General features: G+C 32.0%; 1 protein-coding gene across 1 annotated transcript in view; it reads right to left on the bottom strand.

The window, feature by feature from the left end:
- LOC130891864 (probable G-protein coupled receptor 158) overlaps nucleotides 1-21471 on the bottom strand; it is a 419687-nt gene that overhangs the window by 287820 nt on the left and 110396 nt on the right. The window contains exons 2-3 of the mRNA XM_057796922.1: nucleotides 5405-5588; nucleotides 94-217 (exon numbers count right to left, since the gene is read on the bottom strand). Of these exons, the coding sequence (XP_057652905.1) occupies nucleotides 94-217; nucleotides 5405-5588 (308 nt within the window). The remainder of the gene's footprint in view (nucleotides 1-93; nucleotides 218-5404; nucleotides 5589-21471) is intronic.

Genomic DNA, 21471 nt, shown 5'->3' with positions numbered 1-21471 from the left:
CATTAAGTTGATTTACCTATTTCTTTAAACACGCAATCGACTATTTCAAGTGAAACAGATATATATTTACATTCTCATTTTCAATTATCTTACCATAGTTGTTCTTCTTTTGCATTTATCTGATGCAGCAAATATGTTCAATTGACTTCTTTCTTCTGTTAAAGGACATTGGTCTATATCAACGTGGCGTAAATCAATATCTATACCACTGGTACCCCTGCAACAATGAACAGAAATAATTTTAATGGTGTATCAGAAGAAATACGGAAACTTGTGCAAATTGCTATGTTAAGTGAAATAACCCAATGGTTAAAGGACATATTCTCGAATATATTTTCAATGTATTAGTGAAATTACTTTTTGTTCAACATAGTTATTTCTGTTAAATTTTTTTATCAATAAATAATGAAGGTACTTTCATAACAACAGCTTTCATTTTCTCAGATAATTTTCTCTTTGTGAAAAACTAACTTCAGCGATAAGAAGTTTTTCCAAATAAACTGACTTTAATTCAGGGTCAATTGGAGATGAGGTTCAATAAGAGGTAATAATGAACCATTATCGTCAAGTTATTGAACATTCATTTTTTGTTTGCCTTATTAAGAAACTGTATTACTCCGTCAATCTGATTTCTCCGATTTTTATATTTTTTGCCTTGTTATACATGAAGGCATCTTATTAATAATAGATTCTTTAAGAGACAATATTCTTCACGTTTCGATCCTCATTAAAATACATTTTCACTCTGACAACTTATATAATTATTTGAATTAATAGACATTTCTTATCACAAAATCAAAGAAACCCATAACACAAATTGTTTACAGTTACAATGAAATTTATTAAATAGAATTATAAATTTTTCCTTAACTAATTAAGTAAATTGAAAATTCTACAAAATTATTCCTTAACAACCCTACATAGTGAGTATAATTTTATCCTCTATTTTTTATATTATATCATTGTAGGAGATTTCTAATTTAGTAATTTCATGTAGATATTCAGTTCCACCAAAGCTTTAGATCAATTTAATAACGTAAGTTACAAATACGTACTCTCCATATATATGACTTCAAGTCAAACCCTTGTATTGTCACTTTTGATTCGAAATCTCTTCAATGGAAACAACTATTATCTCACTGCTCTCTGTATTTCATTGGATCCCGACTAAGAACTTCAAATTTTATAAAGTTTAAACTTTGTTATCTGCTTTAATTACATTCTACTAGAGTATGACGAAATGAAATGGTTAATATGGGGACGCTATTTCAACTTCAACTTAATATCTTGAGTTGAATAGTGCGGAAATCCGTGGTGTTATTTCGTTTTAACATATTTTATATAATATCTATTAGAGATCTCGTATTAAATGATATATTGATACATAACATCATACAAACGACCTATATAAGCAGCACGATTTCCCAGTATTGAATTTTTATGGTGAATACCTATCTCCTGAGAAAACGTAGGCATTTGTTATTATGAAATGAAAGTGTTAACGGAATTGATGTTTTGTTTTTGAACTATGAGATAAATTTCTATATTCATTCCATATATTTCACATTACAATCTCTGCATTACATTACAATCTATTACATTGACTGCAATGCCCATCGGAAAAGTGAACCATTCTTGTTAATTTCATTCAGTTTCAGGTATCTCCATTTTCACGATATGGGTTCACTGCTACTGTATTCGATACAGATATAACTTTGAAATCACCGTCTTTATTAGGGACTACATATCTTGCCAGCGGGAAGAAAATCTTGAGCTTTGGAACAACGTGGAACAACGACTCAAATTTTTTTTTGCTTTCTAGACAGAACCTCCAGGCGATACCCGCTACAGGCAGTTATTCTCAAATTTTGCTGATAAAATCGGCTACCTGAAATGAAACCATCCAAAGGCAGATATTGTTATCTCTGGTGAAGAGAACTGACAATGAGGAGCTAAAAGATTGAGATTTTGCTAACAGTTACGAACTGACCAAAATCAATGAGCCAACCAGGTTCCTGTTCCATTTTCTGTTCGAGATGGTCATTTTGCTAGCATCTTAGATCTGTTTCTTACAACAGATCCCGATCAGTACATCGCGACCGTACATGCACCACTCGGAACATTAGATCACAAACTAGTTATAGCAACGTGTGGACTAGAAATTTAAACTTAGGATCCACCTAGACCATGTGAAGCTTGACATTATTGATCGGTCGATGAAGCCATCTGAATAAGTTCCTTTTCATATATAGGTACCTGGAATGATGTTTGCTTCAACAGCAGTCAACAAAAAAAATGCTGCTGAACGCAAATGACTCTCAAATCCTAGTGCTTTTGGCAGGGTTTGGCATATTAACTTTGTAAGTAAATCAAGATGGTACGGTTTGTCATCCTCACTTAACTCCTGGCTAAGAAGCTTTCAGAATGACCGATCCATCTAGGTCGCTATCGATAGACACACCTCAGAATAGTTTGAGGTCAATGCTTGCGTTCCTCAGGGATGCATCTTGTCACCTACTCTCTTTTTTCTGTACATCAACGATCTACTCGACGAAACTGTAACTCCCGATATCTAGCTTCGCCGAAGATAGCACACTGATGTTGTCATTCAAATTAGACTCCCCAATAAACTCGGCTAAATCTCATACCAATAACGAAAACATTCTGAAGTGAGGTGGGAGCAATTTGAGATTGAGTTCAATACAGGAAAGAACAATGAACATAATCAGCGATTATCTGTCGGCTTTCATGAACATAGATCAACCGGGGATCTCCTGGCCTATATCCCCAACGTATGAACTGAAGGTTTAGATCAATATGGAAAATCCAGAGAAATGGCATTGGACATATCGAAGGTTTTTGACAGGGTTTGGCATGCCGAATTTTTTAATAAATAAAGATCGTACGGTTTGTCATACTCGTCAAACATCGACTGGTTCAGTAGCTTTCTCAAAGACCGATCCCTCCAGGTCGTTAACGATGAAAAACAGTTCAGAAAGGTTGGAGGTTAATGCTGGTACTGCAAAACCGATATATAACTTTGTTGATAATACAGTGGGGTCATTGCACGAATCAGTCATTGCCTTAATTAACCACCACCATTAATACCGATCTTGAAAACATTCTGGAGTGGAGTGGAAGCAGTCTAAATGAGTTTTATCCAGCAAAGACCTAGGGTGCTGTTTTAAAAAAGGAGGCTGGCACTGCAGCTCAGAATTTGATCCTGTCTGGACATAAAATTTCACCATCATCGCAAATTCATTTGTTAGGTGTTGAGGTTGGGAGCAATATATCCTGGCATAATCACGTGGTCAAATCTGATAAGGCATCTTCACAAAAGCTTCAACTCTCTTTGAGACCAAAAAGATATGAATCCCAAACAGCTTTTAATCTTCTACAAAGCCCAGATTCATCCATCTTTGAGGTATTGCTGTCACATTTGGAGCTCGGCTCTCAAGCATAGAGAAAAGAGCAATTAGACTTTTAGGCGACCCAGAGTTGACCAGAAATTTGGACAGCTTAGAGCATAGAATAAAGGTTGCTAACCTTCTGATACTACCTCAGCAGGTGCTCATCCAATTTGTCTGACATAATTCCATCTAGAGCATTATTTAGAAGGCCTACTCGACAAGCAAACGATGCTCATGAACACTAAGTTCACCTGTAGACGCCCAGATCGTCAGTTTATCGGAACTAATTCCATTGGAGAAGAGCAAGCCTATGGATTCAGCTACCAAAGCACTTCTTTTCCTAGCATTACAACCTATAGAAATACAAGATCAATATCCGCAGGAAGCTAATAGGGTTAACCTTCTTGTACTTACTTTTCACAGAAAAAAGTATTGCTTATGTTTTAGTAGCATTACATACATACATACATACATACAGAGATGTAGTAATTTATACTCGCTTGTAGTTTTAAAAAGCGATGAATATATTTTTTTCTTATAGAAAATATTTCGTCACATTACATTTTAAAGGTAAAAAGAGTAAAGGAAATCGTGCATTGGTATCAAAAAAAGCGTTCACCATTTTTTGAAGTATTACACCTTACACCATTCATCTATTTTTTTTAAATTAATATTGAAATAGTGTTTTTACTTCTTATTATTATTATATTATATATATTAAAATTATTATTATATTATATTAAAATGTCCAACATTTGTTAAATTTGAGAAAAAAATATATATTTTCTTAAGATATCAGCTTAGTGAATCTGGAAGTGATTAAATTCCAATGTTTTGTTTTAAAGAGACAAAACACTAGATAATCCACAGATAAACTCCAACGCAAGAAGTAGTGAAACTCCAAACCAACTCAAAAGCCACGGATAAAGTTGTTACTTGAAATCTTCTTCCTGGAAACTTCGTTGACAAGCATTTATGGCATTATTTGGTCTAAGAATCTATATAACTTTTAAAACAGTTGTAGCGTGACTGTGAAGAATTAATTGTTGTAATGGGGTTACTATTCCTGGAAGTAAAAGTAATATTTATTTGAACGGTTTACTAACAAACCGAGAAACGATAATTATACCCTAAACCGATTATTGGAATGTTAGAATAGCAAAGAACTTTAGCAGAGGTTATTTTCTATCCATTTAGACTAGTATAAATATGTGAAAATATTCAAATTCTCATCAGATTATGGTATTTCATTCACCACACGTCCAGAGATATTTTTAAAATAAATCAGAAAACCAGTTTAAGAACAAATGCAGAACTCAATTCCTTTTTTAAACAAAGTATCAATTCTCTTGATATAGTAAAAACCATAATACAGTTGAAATTTTTGTTTAATCGTGGATGTGTATTATCATTTAATGATAATTTTCTCACTTTTATTCATATGCGAAACATATTGTGTTTTGAATCGTGTGCTATTTAATTCATAATAGATACATCTGTTACAATTTCTTAGGAAATATTAAGATACATCAAATCATGTTATGTAGCACTTCATGTGTAGTTAAATTGAGATATAATATATTATATTCCTAAACTATTCATATCTACAAACATTCAGCAACATTTGGGGGTTCTAAGTCTTCACTTTCTGATTAGTTTTGTTCTTCTGTGGCTGAAAGTTTTGTTTAGCAAAACAGTTACTAATATAATATGGATGATGGATTTGAATTAACTGAAATACATTCAGAGTTGGAGAATAATATTCCAAATGAAATCCCTTAAATTTAATTGTTGCTAATTCAATTGATAGAAATTGTTATCTACCTGTCCCTACAGTTATTTCATGCTTAATGTGGCTTGATTAGAGTGATGAATGGGTTAATTTACGAATTTAAATGATGCCTGATGAATGTTATGAAACAAGATGGATATAATTAAATTGATTTAATATATAAATTCTGAATCTAGATCAAGTAGACTGAAAGATAACTCACTTGAAGAAGTACGTGTCATTCTTATAACCAAAAAATGGCACAGTATAAGTCAACATCCATATGTTGCCACCTCCGCAATCATAATACGGTTTAGACCACTTCCCATCCTCATAGCGTACGGATAATATTTCTTGCGATACACGATCTCCCATTGCTGTGCTGTTATATCGGTGCGCTTTATAACCTGAAACAAATTTTTGAATTTAGTAGAATATTAGAAATTTTTCTAACCAAAGAACATAAAATAGAAGCTTATAAACTTGTTATTCATTCAAATTTTTCAATTTTACCCTCAAAACTTGTTGGATAAACTTTTTAAATGATTGAAAATATTTAATTAAGCGTAGGTAGGAAGAAAATTTGTGTGTTTTTGTAGATATGTAAACCAAATGTAGTTTGTTGTCACTAACAGTTCTTGTTGCTATAATTCTTTCTATTACTAGTAGGGTGTATTTTTCAATTTCTTTGTATACCTCTTATACGACTTTTGTATTATTCCGTAAAGCAATGCCTATGTTTTTGTTTCTTTTTATTGACAAGCGTTACGTCTGGTGTATTGTGTGATACTGTTGTGTGTGCTAGGGTTCTATCCCAGTAAATTTTTCTAGTTATCGTTTCATAAAATAATGAATGTTGTATTAGTTTATACTTTATTAGTAACTTGTGATTTACAATTTTTGCTACTGTATTATGTCAACTATTATTTTGCATCCTTATTATTATCCTTTTTCTAATAGAAGTTTGTCATTGTGTATAATTTGCTATCGGGAACATACCTGGTTTTTTAGATGTTGTGTGCTATTTGCACCTTTTAACGAAGGCTTTCCTCACAATATTTGCCGTTCGATAGATAGGTATTCTGCATTTGGAGAGTTTATCCGTTTGATACCGATGGTTTCACACTGAAAGTGTGTTCGTGCCAGAATTTACATTAAATCATCTAACCACATTTCGTTTCAAAATGCCTTAAGACGGCAATAATTAATCATTTGGATGAAGAGAAGATAAAGATCAAGCAGAGACCTACCGCCTAATTGCCCTCCTTCCAACGTTTTCTGAGATTATTGGAAGGTTGGTCAAAAAAGGCTTTTATCATTTTTACTTAAACATAAAATACTTACTACCCACCAGTTTGGATTATTATGTAACAAATGCAGAAATATTGCTATATTCTACCTCATGAATAATGTTTACTGCTGCCTAAACAACCATTACTCCACCGCAACAATTGTCTATGATTTTTCTAAGGCTTTCTATTGTGTGAATCATAATATTTAAAGTAAAAAAATTGCTGTACTTCGACGGTTTCAGTGTAGCATCTCTCACATGGTGGAAGTTATACCAACAGAAGTCAGCTTATAAGGGTTGATTTAATAATTACTTTTTGCAAGCCAATAAAATGCGGAGTGCCTCAAGGCTCTGTACTAGGCCCTATTTCATTTCTTCTGTTTATCAACGAGATTGCCTATCTAGATGTTAGCGGTAAAATATTTCTTTCTGTGAAAGATTTAGCGACCTTATCCCCATTAAATCATCATTTATCGAAATATTTTGATAAAGACTTAAAGAAAAGTCGAAACGTCAAAATTTATCTTTCTTTTAAAAACTATAAAAAAAACTAATTTTAAAACAGAAGAGACCTAAAATCAAGAACATTTAGATGCACATATATATATATATATATATATATATATATATATATATATATATATATATATATATATATTCAAAGCAAAATTATTCAGAATCAGAATAAAACGTTACCTCTGTATTGATTCTATCATTCAATTTACATACAACTTATTACTTGTAAATCATCATTTTTTATCTTGTTCCACAGATTATATCAAATTTATTGGAAACTTTATCAACCAAAACCTGTTAAAAATTTCTGAATGTTGTTTTTTTTTTCTGAGTAAATCAAGTAATTGATTGCTTCTGCTGTGGACAGAACAATGGTTGTCGTTTCCAAGATTGTCAAATAAAGCCGTTTCTCACTATTAATTCAATGTTTTATACTTAAGACTAATTGATATAAAATGCTGAGTGAGTTTCATTCTAGCAATCTCCTTGTTTTGTCTCAACAATTTTCAGTTGCGTCATTCAGAAGAAAAATATATATCAAGAAAACAATACATTTGATGTTTTTGTATAAAATCACTGTTTTGTATTCTATTGAATAAATTTTTTTCAAGATAATGTTAATACTTGTCATATTCTTATAATGGTTTTGTAACGGAATTTTCATATATCAAAAAATTACCGATAATAATTGATCAATTGTATTATGTAGTATTTCATTCAATTTCAAAATAGATCCTTTTCAAGACGACACATTATCACCAAGGAATAACCCTTCCATCAAAATATTAATTTTCTATTTTTTTATATCGACATCAATAATCGCCGAGATTTTTTTTAGGAGGTGTGACAACTGAGCTCCTATAATTTAGTTACAATGGTGGAACTGGTCAAACTGCGCCGCTCCGTCCGTATCTGCTTAGCAAAAGAACTTCGTTTTCTAGCTTAACTGTAAGTCTGAAATCAGGTTTGGTTTGTATTTTTTTGAATAAATAAAATAGTGTATATTTTAGTCACTCTTTTCTTAATACTACGGCACCGTTAATCATGAATCTGTTTCTGAATCAAACATTGATTGGAGGATTATATGTCAACGCTCTGGAGTTGTTGAAGGGACAAAGAGTACGAAACTAGGGAAACAAAATAGATATTTCACTACTAAAACCAACTAATCCATTCCTTAATGATTTTGCAACAGACATTTCATCGCACCTACTATAGGGTCCCTAATTCACTTTTACCTTCTCATATCAAAGGGACTCATCATGATGACAAAGAAGACGCCAAAGGAAATGTCACCTGTCACTGGTTATTAATGGGTTAAATTTGGATTATTATCAAGGATTTTTTGAATCTTAGGAGCAACGTTGTGTAGAGTTGAATGCCGACTATGTAAATGTTGATAGTAAAGTATTGTCTAAAAATTTGTAAACTTGCTTTTAATTTATCACATCATCGCGCATGTCTTCTTTTATTTAAAAGTAAACAATGGAAACTCCACTGTTTGTTGAGTTTCAATCCAGAAATTGGTTCATATTCTTGTGATTCAAACAACAATGATGCGAACTAGGTGAGAGAACAGTTCGCTTTAAGCTGGCTTTCCAATTGATTTAATCAAGATCCGTAGTGTAGAGACTAATATAGCTTCAGCAACGAGGTTTCTTTTATTTCACTCTAAAGATGTAGAGCTTTGGCTTACTTATAGTGATAGAAATATCCAAAAACACTATATGAGAATACTGAAAATTATTTTAATTCAGAAAAAAATTTACTAAGAAAAGTGGTGCTCTTGAACTTTTTCTTTGTGGAAAGTCCAGTGATAAGCTGAATCTGCGTTAATTGAAATTATTGCTACAATAGTCTCGGCCCTTTTGTTTCTCAAATAGACGATTTTCAAAAAGTAAACATATTATCCAGCTAGGTAATTAAGCCCGGCACTCATAACATATTCTGCCGCAAATCCAAATAATTCGCAATTTTGTTTTGAATCTGTGTGATTTCGAAAAAAATATTATAAGTAAGGCGACACTAAAATCTCTTTTTGTCACTCGTCTGGTTAGTTCCATACTCGTGACAAGAAATATAACTTTGGTGCCTTGATACATAAATAAATATTATGCGAGTATAAAAGTGATGGAACTAATTAATCATATGTGGCAGCGATCCCTTTGAATGCAAAGCCGTTAATTTATCTTACGTCACTTATTGTATGTAACTCAAAATATTTATGAATTCACAAAAACTTGTCGCTATATAATTATTTGTAAATTGAACATTATCTTGAAAACTACCCATAATAATAGGAACATGCATCTAACGTAGTAGAATCTATTTTTTGATAATCGCCTATCTTTAGGTTTAACATTGCTATTGTACGTAGAAAACGGCTCCTAGTGAAAAACTAAAAACGTTGAATCCTATAATTAATAAGGATTTCTGAAGAAAGATCTTTTCTGTCTAGAGTTTTGTGCAGAATAATTTACAAATAAAACGAAGTAAACTCAACTCGGAATTTTCCTTGAGAGTTAAGAAAATCCCTCGTTCCTCTATCATTTTCTCTGATTATCATCATTATCTTACAGGAAATATTGAAAAATTTGATAGGAGCCTAGAAAAAGAATATCTCGTTCCTTTCTGAAATTGACTCATTAGACAAGGTGGTAGAAAGCAAAGAGATATAAATATCAAGAATAATAGAATTTGTTAAAAATATATGAGAATAATGCAGAAATAAAGAGAGATAAAATATAAATTTTAAATGGACATGATTCACGGCAAGGAAAAACTATAGTTCAATTGATTGTTTTGGGTGCCTCAAAAACGAAGTTGAATCAGTTCGAGGATAAAATGCAATTCTTCAAACATGTAATGAAATTTCACTTAGTAGCATGCCAATACGAGGAATGCTGCTTGAGTTTTTAGATGTTTAATGGTGAACATACTTAGAACATGTTCTCATACAACTACCATTTGAGTTGTTTACAGATACTTGAAATATTCATCTGGGCTAAAAAATGGTGTCATCAAATCTTTAGATTGAACGCAATGTTTACATTACCACTACACCAACACTAACAATTACATTTTCTGATGCGCGTCAGTCTATGAAGACGAAACTTGGTTATCGGAATGTGTGTCAAACTGTGTAATTGTGAGTGTTGGTATAGTGTTAGTGTAAATAGTGTATTCGGATGCAAAATATGAAATTTAATCGCTTACATTGTCGTGCAATGATTTTCGAGGTGGATTAAATCAATAGAAATGTGCCGATCAACTCACTTCCACTTTTGGTGGTGAATAACCATTTCGTACCACCGCATTACGTTAATTCTTCGAATTAAATCGTTACAGGATGAATTTCGCGTCGTCCAAAAACGGCTGTTGTGCCAGAAAACATCTTGCTTGCAAACTCGTCATGTGACATACCATGAATTGAGACATACTTGGGTGTACATTCAATATTGCGTAAACATTTTGCTGAGATTTCTTTGCGTTGAATAACGCATAATTCGACAATCGCTCAAAAAAAGCTCATGTCGATTGGTGTAAAGAAATGCTTAAAAAATTCAATCGCGGTGCTTCAACAGACGTCTATAAGATCGTGCCAGGCGACGAATCATGGATCTATTGATATGAACCCGAAACTAACGACCAATCGACTGTACGGGTCTTCAAAGACGAGCCAAATCCAACAAAAGTAATAATAACAGGACATGTTGCCACTGTTCAGTTATAGAAACGTATAACGGTCAGTTATGAGTAATGCAACAGCATTTCTTTTCCAGAAGTGTTCGAAAAAATGAGGAAAATCAATCGCAGAAGAAGAATGATTCTCCACCACGACAATACGAGCTCTCACACATCAACTCAAACAAAAACATTTTTGAGCATCGAATTGATGGCTCATCCACCTTACAGTCTTTGTTTGGTACCCTATGATTTCCTCTTATTTCCGCAGATCAAATTAACGAGGTCAACGTTTTTCTACACCTGACAAAGCGGTTGACGTGTTCAAATCACATGTTTTGGAGGTACCTCAATCGAAATGAAAAAATGCTTCGAAAATTGATTCAAACGCATGTACAAGTGTTTTGATCTTAATGGAGATTATTCTGAAGAACAATAAAGCCATATTAAATTATAGATATTTGTTTTTATTTGCCTATCTCAAACCTTAAGTAGCAACCCTTGTACATAGCTAAATAGACGAACAAAAAACAAAACGTTAATAGCAAGCTTCGTATATATACTTAGAAGGGAATATTTAGTAATTCTAATATAGCATATTTGTTTTAATCGAAGGGATGTAATAAATATATGACAATATTAATCATTTCAACATGAAAAAATAAAGAAAACATATGTGTAATATTTTCTGCAACCTATATCAAATTTTCCGGTGAAAATTCTTGTGTAGTCTAAATTTTTCTGCTTTTTTCCAATAAAATGTGAGATAAGAACATGAAACTTGTTATACGTGACTGGTTGGCATGTCTAAATTACTGTAATTCTCCATAAGAATTTTCCTTTAGTAAAAAACTCAGAAAGCTCAGAAAAGCAGTGATAAAGGAAAGCGTAAGGTTAATTTATAAAATATCAGATCGAAAGCTTCGGTTTGAATGATATGATAAAAAATAAAAGATCACGGAACTGAATCATTATAAATAAAACTATTTTGGTTGGTTTATTCATGTTTTCGACCATGTACTTGCAGAATTTATTCACTTCCAAATCTGTTGAAGCAAATATTTCAGAAAACTTTACAAGTCGGATTTCCATTTTTAATCTATATCATATTTCTTTTGCTCCCATTTTCGATTCAAGAAATAAATAAACGGGCGTTACCGAGAAACTTATAATGAAAATATTTTTCCCAAATAAGGATAAATGTGTATTTTTATTTTCTCAATGTTCGATAAAAATAAGAAAAAATGGGAGTATTATCTCTTATGGCATTACTGTTGAGCAGTTATCTTTCATATTAAGTATAATCAATTTGTTTCAATTCCTTCCCTGTGATTTACCAAAATTGTTCAATTGGGTTAAGGACTTGGTAGCTTGCAGACCAAACCATGGCAGGAATTCCCCTCATAATAATATTACTATAACATGTGTGGCCTAGTATAAGTTCCTTTAATAAATAGTGCACCTAGTAATACAGGCTCTTCTTCGCCGAACTCGCCTCCAAATTCATCTCACCCCACATCAATAATGAACCGCCACAATATTGTGCTGTTCCTATAATATACGTGGAAATCCCCACAAAGTATCTGGATTCAGCAGTGAAGAATATTCTTCCCCAATCTTCCTAACTTCAAATACCTTTGTTAGGTTAAAGTTATAACAATCTAAAATTCCGTTATGTAGAGAAATGTGGTAGTAAACGAAAATCTAGCGGTAACCCTACAGCCTTGACCTGGTCCTCTTGGGATACTTTCAATGATATCAAAACTTAGTAAAAATCTGTATTATTTACATTACGAATATTCACTGCACTGATTGGATTGTTTGAGAAAATTACGATCCTTTCCAGAACAAATCGTATAATTTCAAGAATGAATTTCTAAAAGAATTTTTTTTTTCGACGGCAATTACTTGGCAAATTGTGACACCAGTCTGTGAAATTTCTTTACAGAAAGGTCTATACCCCTTCACCTCTTGCAAAATGAAATGTATCGACCCTCAGGGAATCTAAAAAATTTATTAGATTACGCAAGAAAATTCCTGCAGTGTTGTATAATCTTAGTAAGCAGCTAAACCTTGGGAACATTTATCCGGTGTTGATGTTACATTAATGGATTTAACTTTTGTGATAAGGATGTTGTTTCTTGTTTTTTGAAATTAAGAAAAAAACAAAAGAAACTCTCATCAATTTAGGTCACTCATTTGTTTATAAGTTTCTATAATTTCTATCAAATTTCAATCTAGTAATTATATTAAACGTTTAAACTGTCAACATATTTTGGAATTACGTAAACTTTATGTCATTTTTTAATGAGAGCACTTTTCACAAATATGTTGGAAATTGTCTGATTAATATATTATTTCTCGTTCTATTAACTCGAAAAAATTGTCAGAAATTCTTCATAAATCATCCATTTACTCTTAAATCCTCTTATCTTGAAAGCAATTCGTTGTATTAGGATATAATGTATAGCGGAAGATTCCAGGCTACAATTTCACACAAAATTAGTTGCTTAATTTGAGTCATAAATAACATTCAATATTGGTTAAGATTGTATTGAGGTATTTGTATGGTTTGTATTGGTTTTGTAATAAGTTAATTATTATCAATTCAATACTAGCGTTGTGAAATTTAATCAGTGCCACTTGGTATGTCTATAATACCGTGCTCGTCGCCGTGAGAGCATTGGTTCGAATATGATAGAATAGTATATTAGTCCAGTCAAATAAGACTTTTTTCGAAAGTAAATTTATATACAGATGCCACAAGTTTTTTTTGTACGGTACGCCAGTGATGTGAAAAATGAAGATCATAACTGATAGCGAAATTGTTTCAATTCCTGTCTAAAGCGTGGTTTACCTTATTTTTTCTAAAAAAGTATACTTGGATTAGCTCTAATGTTCGAAAGAAGGGGTAGGTATTAAAAAAACTAAAAGTTATTTGTTAAATTTGGTTAATTATTTACGTCAAAAATTGAAAATTTGAAGTATTTCGATTTTCATGTTATTAAAAATTGTTCATAATATTTAGGTATTGATTAAAACAAACAACACAGCAGATTAACGATGAATAAAATGCTGTACGACGTCTGGCTATTAAATAAGGAGGTTACAAAAAGGGTTTTATTATAAAAATTATTCTACATTTGAATGCTCCCCTTCAACACTCCCCTCCCCTCGCCACACACCTTTCTGTACGTTTTTTCCATTGATAGAAGCAGTGCTAGAAGTCTTCTTTGATGAATGCCTTTAGGAGCTCTGCCGTTTTTTGCTTTACCGCTTCCATCGACTCAAATCGGGTCCCTTTCAAAACAGATATTTTCTTAACCTTTCAGAGAAATTTCAGCAGACCCGTCGACGCAAGAGCTGTTGGTCAGGAGTCGCACAGACTTTTGTCACGTGTAATTCCTCGTGTAAAATTTTTTAACCGTTTCTTTATCAGCGTTTATAGCCTCGACAATCATCCGGATGCTTATTCGACGATCTGCATGCGCAATTCGGTTCATTTTGGTAACTTTTTGTTGAAACAGTTAAAGGGCGACCTGGGCACTGGTCATCTTCAGGGCTCTCTCGGCCCCCACTAAAGCACTTACACCACTCAAAAGCACGCGCATAAGAAAAGAATTTTCCCAATAGGCCTTTTGCAATAATTTATAGCACTCAGTCGGAGTTTTTCTCAATTTTACTAGAAATTTGAGATTGACACGTGGCTCCTGTTTTTCGTCACACATGATTTTCGGCACGAGAAAAAAACATGTTCGTTTCATACCGCTTCTGCACAAATATTATAATAATGACGGAAATGTGTTTTGGGACAAGATTTCTAGATACTCAACGCCCCACTCGTTTTTTACCCTACCTGTCTAGGTCGCCCGAAATGCTTACCAAAAAGTATCTCACTTTTATTAGTTTGAAGCTTTTTAGCTTTTAATTACGGATTTAAAAAAAAGTACACTAAACTTACATGTATCCTGCAATCGCGAGCTGCTTGAAATCTGAATTAGTACCATTAAAATAAGGTAAAATAATCCTTGGATTTGAGTGATTTTTTTCGATTTGGAGTAGCTATAAAAATTATGTCGACCTATCACAATAATTTTTAACTAATATTGTTCATGGACAAGATATAGATCCGCTAATCATTAATATAAATTATATTTTGTTCATGTGTATGAATAAAGAGTAAAGTTGAAATTCATTTAATTTAAATAATTTCACATCAGCTTTTGTGGATATAGTAAAATTATAAATCAATCTCTGGCTAGTGAAAATAAACTGTATTTAGGTGAAAGTGAGTACTACCCACACATACATAGATGTATGATCTTTAATAAACTTGAGAATTGAGAAAATATTTATTTTATATCATCAAAATATCTAACAGAATGTTTGCCCTATTTCCTGGTGGAAATAAGCAGGTTAATTTTCATTTGACCCTAAAACAATTTGTATTTAAGAAGTAATTCACTTAAAAGAGCCTTTTTGGAATGCATTTTCAGGAAATAAATCTAATGCTTGCAGTGAAATGTCTTTTGTATGTTATATAAGAACTAATACCTTTTAATAATAATTTGAGTTTTGAAAGTGAGTGAAGTAAATCAATAGGGAATAGATTGAGATTATATGGTGGTTGATTGCAAGAGGTGGTTGAAGTGCATTAACGTGGCACTCACACTACCCTTTACCCTTACCCTTGGAAGGATCTCTACATAAAAAAATTCTCATTGATACGATTTTACCGAAATATATTTCTTCTTTACTCTACATTTTGATTTTGAATGTCAAACCTGTCAAACCCACATTCTTCCGTTGTGAACTGGATAAAATACCAGTGGACATTTTCCTCCCATGATACGAATGACTCACGTCATTTCATTTCATGAACGAGATTTGATATTTGGATAAAAATCCTTTGAGTTCTATGAAAATTATTTCTGCAAAGGAAATAAACAGGTATATTATGTACATACCCTTGCGTTAACTTAACCAATTTTTTGTTGGAAAATTAAGTTTTCCCTAGCATCTTGTAGTAATAAACATTGACTACTTCATTTTTTCTTCGCCCCAACAAGAAAGCTTTCACTATTGGATTTAATTACGATGTCGAGAGACACGATACACGTAAACGTTTATTCTCAATTTTATAGAAAATTCGTGAATGGAATAGAAATGCAACGGAGTTGTTGATTTTCAACTATCAGCATGATGAATTATTTAGAATCACTAGATTTATCGATAGATGACATTGAACTGTCACATTAACTGTTCAAAATAACAATGACTATAATAAAGCAGAAGCGTATAAGCTTTCGTTGTTAAAAATCGTTTTCAATTACATTTTGATAAATTTCCGTAATATCGATCTAAATGGAAGATATAAATTTTATTAATCATTCTACTACGATTTAAAAGCTTTCACAGAAGAGTGTTTAGATAAAAGTTTAATTTTGAGCTGTTAAAAGGCCTATAAAATTTATGCGATGAAAATAGAGAGCCAATAATATCTCCTTGAAGTTTTGACATGTACGAAAATTGATATCCAACTCCTTTATGTAATTTATAAATGTATGACATTTAGTAATATGATAATATTTTTCCAAGTTAATAGTAGGTCGTAAAAATATCGAAATAACAACAAAAACTATAAATCATTAATAAAATTACACGCAAGAAATATTAATAAATAACGATAACAAATAACAAGCAACTTAATCAAAATAAGATTAAAATATATGGTGAACCATAGGCCCTGATTAAATTTCCACTTCCACCTAGCATACATTCAAATATACGACTAACTAGGTGAATTCATATTTTTGGTCATGAAAATTTATTGTTATGTTGGGTGTTGAATTTTGTTTTTTCTTGAAAAAAAAAATAACCAATTCATAAGATCCAAGAATCAAGATCCGAATTGACTCGTGACATGAACAGAAGTCTATTCAATAGACTAAATGTATCTTATACATTGGAAAATACACTATCCCTGTTATTTACAAAATTTAAACACAAAACTAAGAATATAGAAAAATCCTCTGTTATTATCCTCTATACTATCTGTGAATTGTTCAAAAAATTACATGGGAATGACTTTGCAATATCTAAAGAAAAGAAGAAATGGTCACAACTACCTATACTAAATTACAAAATAAAAATTTGATTTCAAAAAAAAAAATTATCAAAACTTGACAATCAAGAAAATTTTTTCATGAAAATAGATAATCAGTTGATGATAAACAAGTTATGAAAAACCCAATGGTTTGTTCCGCTATAAATCTTTATAATGAATACAACTGAAAAATGTCAGGAGCTGTTTGAATTAAAATTGTCTGAAATGCTAACTATCATGTTATTTATAGTGAATTTGAAAGGTTTTGACCTATGTTGACGAGTATAAAACAATAATAAAACAGAAAAGGCCAAAGTTGTACTAGTCTCGCTGAGAGTTTGAGAAGAGTTCGTGAACTGTATAATGTATATCAAGAGTAACGGTTAGAATTTCCAAGTAATAATAGTAACAGACGCTGAAGTTGTGAGAATAAAAGTATTCGTATCGAATGAAAATCCATATGTTCTCATTTTTCCGTTGTTACATACTCTTACCTTCAGTTATTGTCGGATGCTATGTTTAAAAATTCAAAACATTTCCTTCAATACTCATACATTTCGTTTATTGATACATTGTTCTCTCTATATTTTTCAAAAAGTTATTTCACTGGAAGAAGAGTACGTTTGGAAGTAGAATAAGTGGTGGAAAAATGTTTCGTCATCAAGTTATTGAAATAGTTAATTATTAAGCAAAAATTTAAAGGTTAACATTAAATGACTTAGCTTAACCTGAACTCAATTCAGTGGATAATTTCAATTATGATTAAAAACAATAGTCAGTTTATAACGTTGCAATGATTAATAATAATAACGGACCGTTATAGAATGTGATATAGATAATAGTGAAGCTCTGTGAATAAATATCTGTAAATATTTGTAAAATTAGAAAATTTTCTTGATGAGTGACAAACTTTGAAATACCTCGTATGAATCTAGAAACATTTCTCATTTACGTGAGTATCATCTAGTATATAACCATTGAATTTACTTTGTGAACTTTGCGGTTCGGGTGACTTTCATGTATCTAATTGAAATTCGAATCACCCTATATATTCATGCTGGTTTGACTCGGGGAATTTACCACAAGTGAAAAATTGCGTTTAGAATGGACCTTTGGTAAATTTACTCCTGGTATCATGACTAGGCGTTAGATGGTCTTGGAGAGAATATCCGAAATACCTGACGGCTTTTTGGATTAAAGGTCTTAGTGTGATAATGGCGCACTGACACATTAAAAAAGAAAATTCGTGTGATCGAATGTGGAAGCCTCTTTTTATTCTAGTTTTATGTCACAATAGTAGAATTTTAAGAAACTGAGTGAATTGAAATTATTCGTTTTTTTTTGAACAAGTAAATAAAAAAAATGTGTGAGGTTCAATAAGATTTTGAGTTCATTGTCAAAATTGATTATTGTGTCTATAAAATTTCTAAGCCTCAATTATCCTATCATTCCATATCGAGTAGATGAAGCGGTCATGTATCTTTTCAATGAATTTCTGATAGAGTAGATAGTATCAACTAGCACTAATTCTGTATAAAACCATAGTTCCCGACTACTGCAATCGTTCATATTGTCTTACACACAAATCAGTTGTTTTACTTTTTGTACTTGCAATTTATACTGTACGTTTTCCATTAAACGGCGTATACATTTTATAATATATTAAGGTGGTGGATACATTCCATTTTTTGATTGTTTGAAATTTAAAGTTCTATTTTCTATTATCTAGTTTTCTTAATTCTATTCATGGAATTTTTGAATGCGATTCGTAGGTTAGCTATAGTTTTCCAAATAGAGATGTTGTAAGATTCTCAACTCAAAAAAATATCTTTTGGAAGAACCAAACAAATTCGCTTAGTATTTTGTATAATAAAAAAATTGTGTAGTTCGAGGTGGTATAATGTGCAATCAACTTTTGGATTAATTATTCTTTCATTCATTATAAGTCTATCGCCTGTTCTTTTTTCGATATCTTTCCTCATTCTGGCTACGGATTGTCTCTCCACCTCTTTCGTCGACGACCTCTGCTCCGTGTTCCAATTGGAGATTCATCCTTTATTATTTTTACCAGTCTATCGTCTGTAACTCGACTTATATGTTAGTTCCATTGTTTTTACGCTGTGATAATCATTTTTTTGTGTTATTTACGTCACATGATCGTCTGATGTTTTCGCTTCTTTCTCAATCTAGTACTGTTTTCTCCGATACCCGCCAAAAATTTTCCTTCATGGTGTCTCCAAGAATTGTTTTATTTTTGATGTTTCAGACCTTGTTTCTAATATATAAGTTATTATAAGTCTGATTCTCGCTTTGTAAATTATTTTCTTTGTTTTTTGTCTTTTGTGTTTGTTTCTGTATACTTCTGGAGACATCCCGGGACTTCATTTGATGTGGGTACTTTACCTTTTATCTCGTCTTCTACGTCTCTATAACTGGTTATATCAATTCCAAGGTACTTAAATTTTCTTCTCTGCTATATTATTTAATTTCCTAGTTCTCATTGGCATGTCATAGGCTCTTTTGATCTTGTCCTACATATGGTTGTTTCAATTAAGATTATGCTGTTTTCCTGTGAGGTTGAAGGTATTTAATATTCTTAGTAGAGCATCCTCATTTTCAACAGATATCATGTCGTCATCGACATAACACAGGATATTGATTTCTCTGTTAGCAATTCAATAACCGTTGCCTAACCGCACTTTTTTTATTATGTAGAATAATATGGGACTGAGCGAGTCTCTTTGACTAATTCTGCTATTGACTGATATGGGAATATGTTTATATTGTACAATAGAAGAATAACATCTTCCAGTTCAATACGGTTGGCTTCTATTAAGTCCAATAAAATAGTTTGCATAAATAATAGATTGTTTTTAATTTGAGGATCAAACACCTTGTGACGGTTGGTGAGCCAGAAGGTCGTTGAAAAGTAGTAAAGTTAATTGTAGGCCAAGATAAATCCGAAACGTGAAATTCGACTCGGTTAACAAACACGTGCCGTTAAATACGCGACATTGAAATTATAACAAATCTTGTATCTATAACATTCACCTTATAAATCATAACATATATTTTTTATAAATATAAGAATCAGCAACATAGAAAGATAGTGACATTGTTCTCAATGTACTCATATACCGACATGTTGTCGGAGGTCAGTAAAGACAATATTAGATTACTATTAATTGTTATTGATTGTGTAAGCAGAAAATATACTAATAATTTTGAAGATATCATTTTATTAAGCTATCATTGATTAGAGGCACCTCATCTTCAATCAACACACCTTAAAAAATCCGATCTTTCATTGTAGTTTTTCTTTGATTTTTATCAACTATTTTTCAATTCATTGTCATACATCTCTCTCAAACAATCCGTCACATCTTTTCATAAACTTCAGGTCATGTTATCCGAAACTGAACTCTCTCACTCTGTTCCCAACATCCACGTTCTTTGTTTTCCTCTACATTGTCACGCCAGTCTCTTTATTTTCAATTGAATGTCACTGTCGCACTATTGATCTACTCTTTCTATGACTGTCATTACCAAACACTTCTTATTTATTTGAAGTTTCCCATCTAATTAAATTATATTACAATAAATGTAACAAAAAAGCGCTTATAAAGCCGAAATAACAATAAGGAAATTCATGGAAGACTTTTGTCCTGGGCTGGACATGTACGATGACAAAGTGCTTAAGTTCCAGCAATTGAAAAACTGGTGAAACACCCGTGGCTCTGTGAAAGGACCAAAGACTAGGAAACATTTAATAACACTAGAAATTTGAAAACCGAAACAGTATGTAAGCTATAAACGAGCTAACACTGTGAAGTATGTAAAACTTACTGAATGTAGAATTGGCTATTAAATGAAGAAAATCACATAATAAGATCTTTTATTCCATTGCAATGAAAAAAAGCACAAATCTGGAACAAAGACCCTATTAAAATTTAATGAGAATATTTAGTTACAATATCACAAATATTGTTATGTTTGTACCAATAGTTATGTCACAAAATATTTAACCATTTCTCATTGATCATAATTAACGGCTAAGTAACTAACGAAGTTAATAACTGGAACAACATGAAGTGGCCCGTGTTCCTCAACTAAGCGTAATTTTCTAAGAACATCTCTCATTGGATCTTGAACGACTTGAATATCTATTTCGCGTATTTTTTTAAAAATTCCACGCTTTAATTGCTCATAATTTTTGGCTTGCCGTCCTCCATCTTTCGCTTTGTGAGATAAAAGTTGCCAAAAATCTTCCATTGGAAGCGCCTGAGGTAAATTGTTTGATTACAAAAAATATGTTGTTTTGATGTTTCCAATTTTGAGTTGCACTTAAATAACGGCCAAAACATATCGTCTCCAAGGTGATTTAGGCAAACAAAATCAACTAATCTAGTTGTTAGTCAGTTGTTAATATACCTTTCAGAATCGAGAGTTTCTACCTTTATTCGATCCACATAAGGTTTGGATATCCCTCTTGTCGAAATCGCACACCAGACCAAAACTTTATCAGTGAATTTTACATTGTTAGGACACTATTATATTGCGCGTATAGAAACCATCGTTTTCCTTGATTTCCATATTGGTAAGTGTAATAGTATATTACACATCGAGGTGGGAAGAATTTCATTACTGTCGAGAGATTAGATATAGTCAACGAAGACGCGAAGCGTCGAGGTTA

This window comes from Diorhabda carinulata, chromosome 1, assembly GCF_026250575.1.
Source record: "Diorhabda carinulata isolate Delta chromosome 1, icDioCari1.1, whole genome shotgun sequence".
NCBI lineage: Eukaryota > Metazoa > Arthropoda > Insecta > Coleoptera > Chrysomelidae > Diorhabda > Diorhabda carinulata.
The sequence above is the reverse complement of the archived record's forward strand: the minus strand, read 5'-3'. Positions and strand labels throughout refer to the sequence as shown.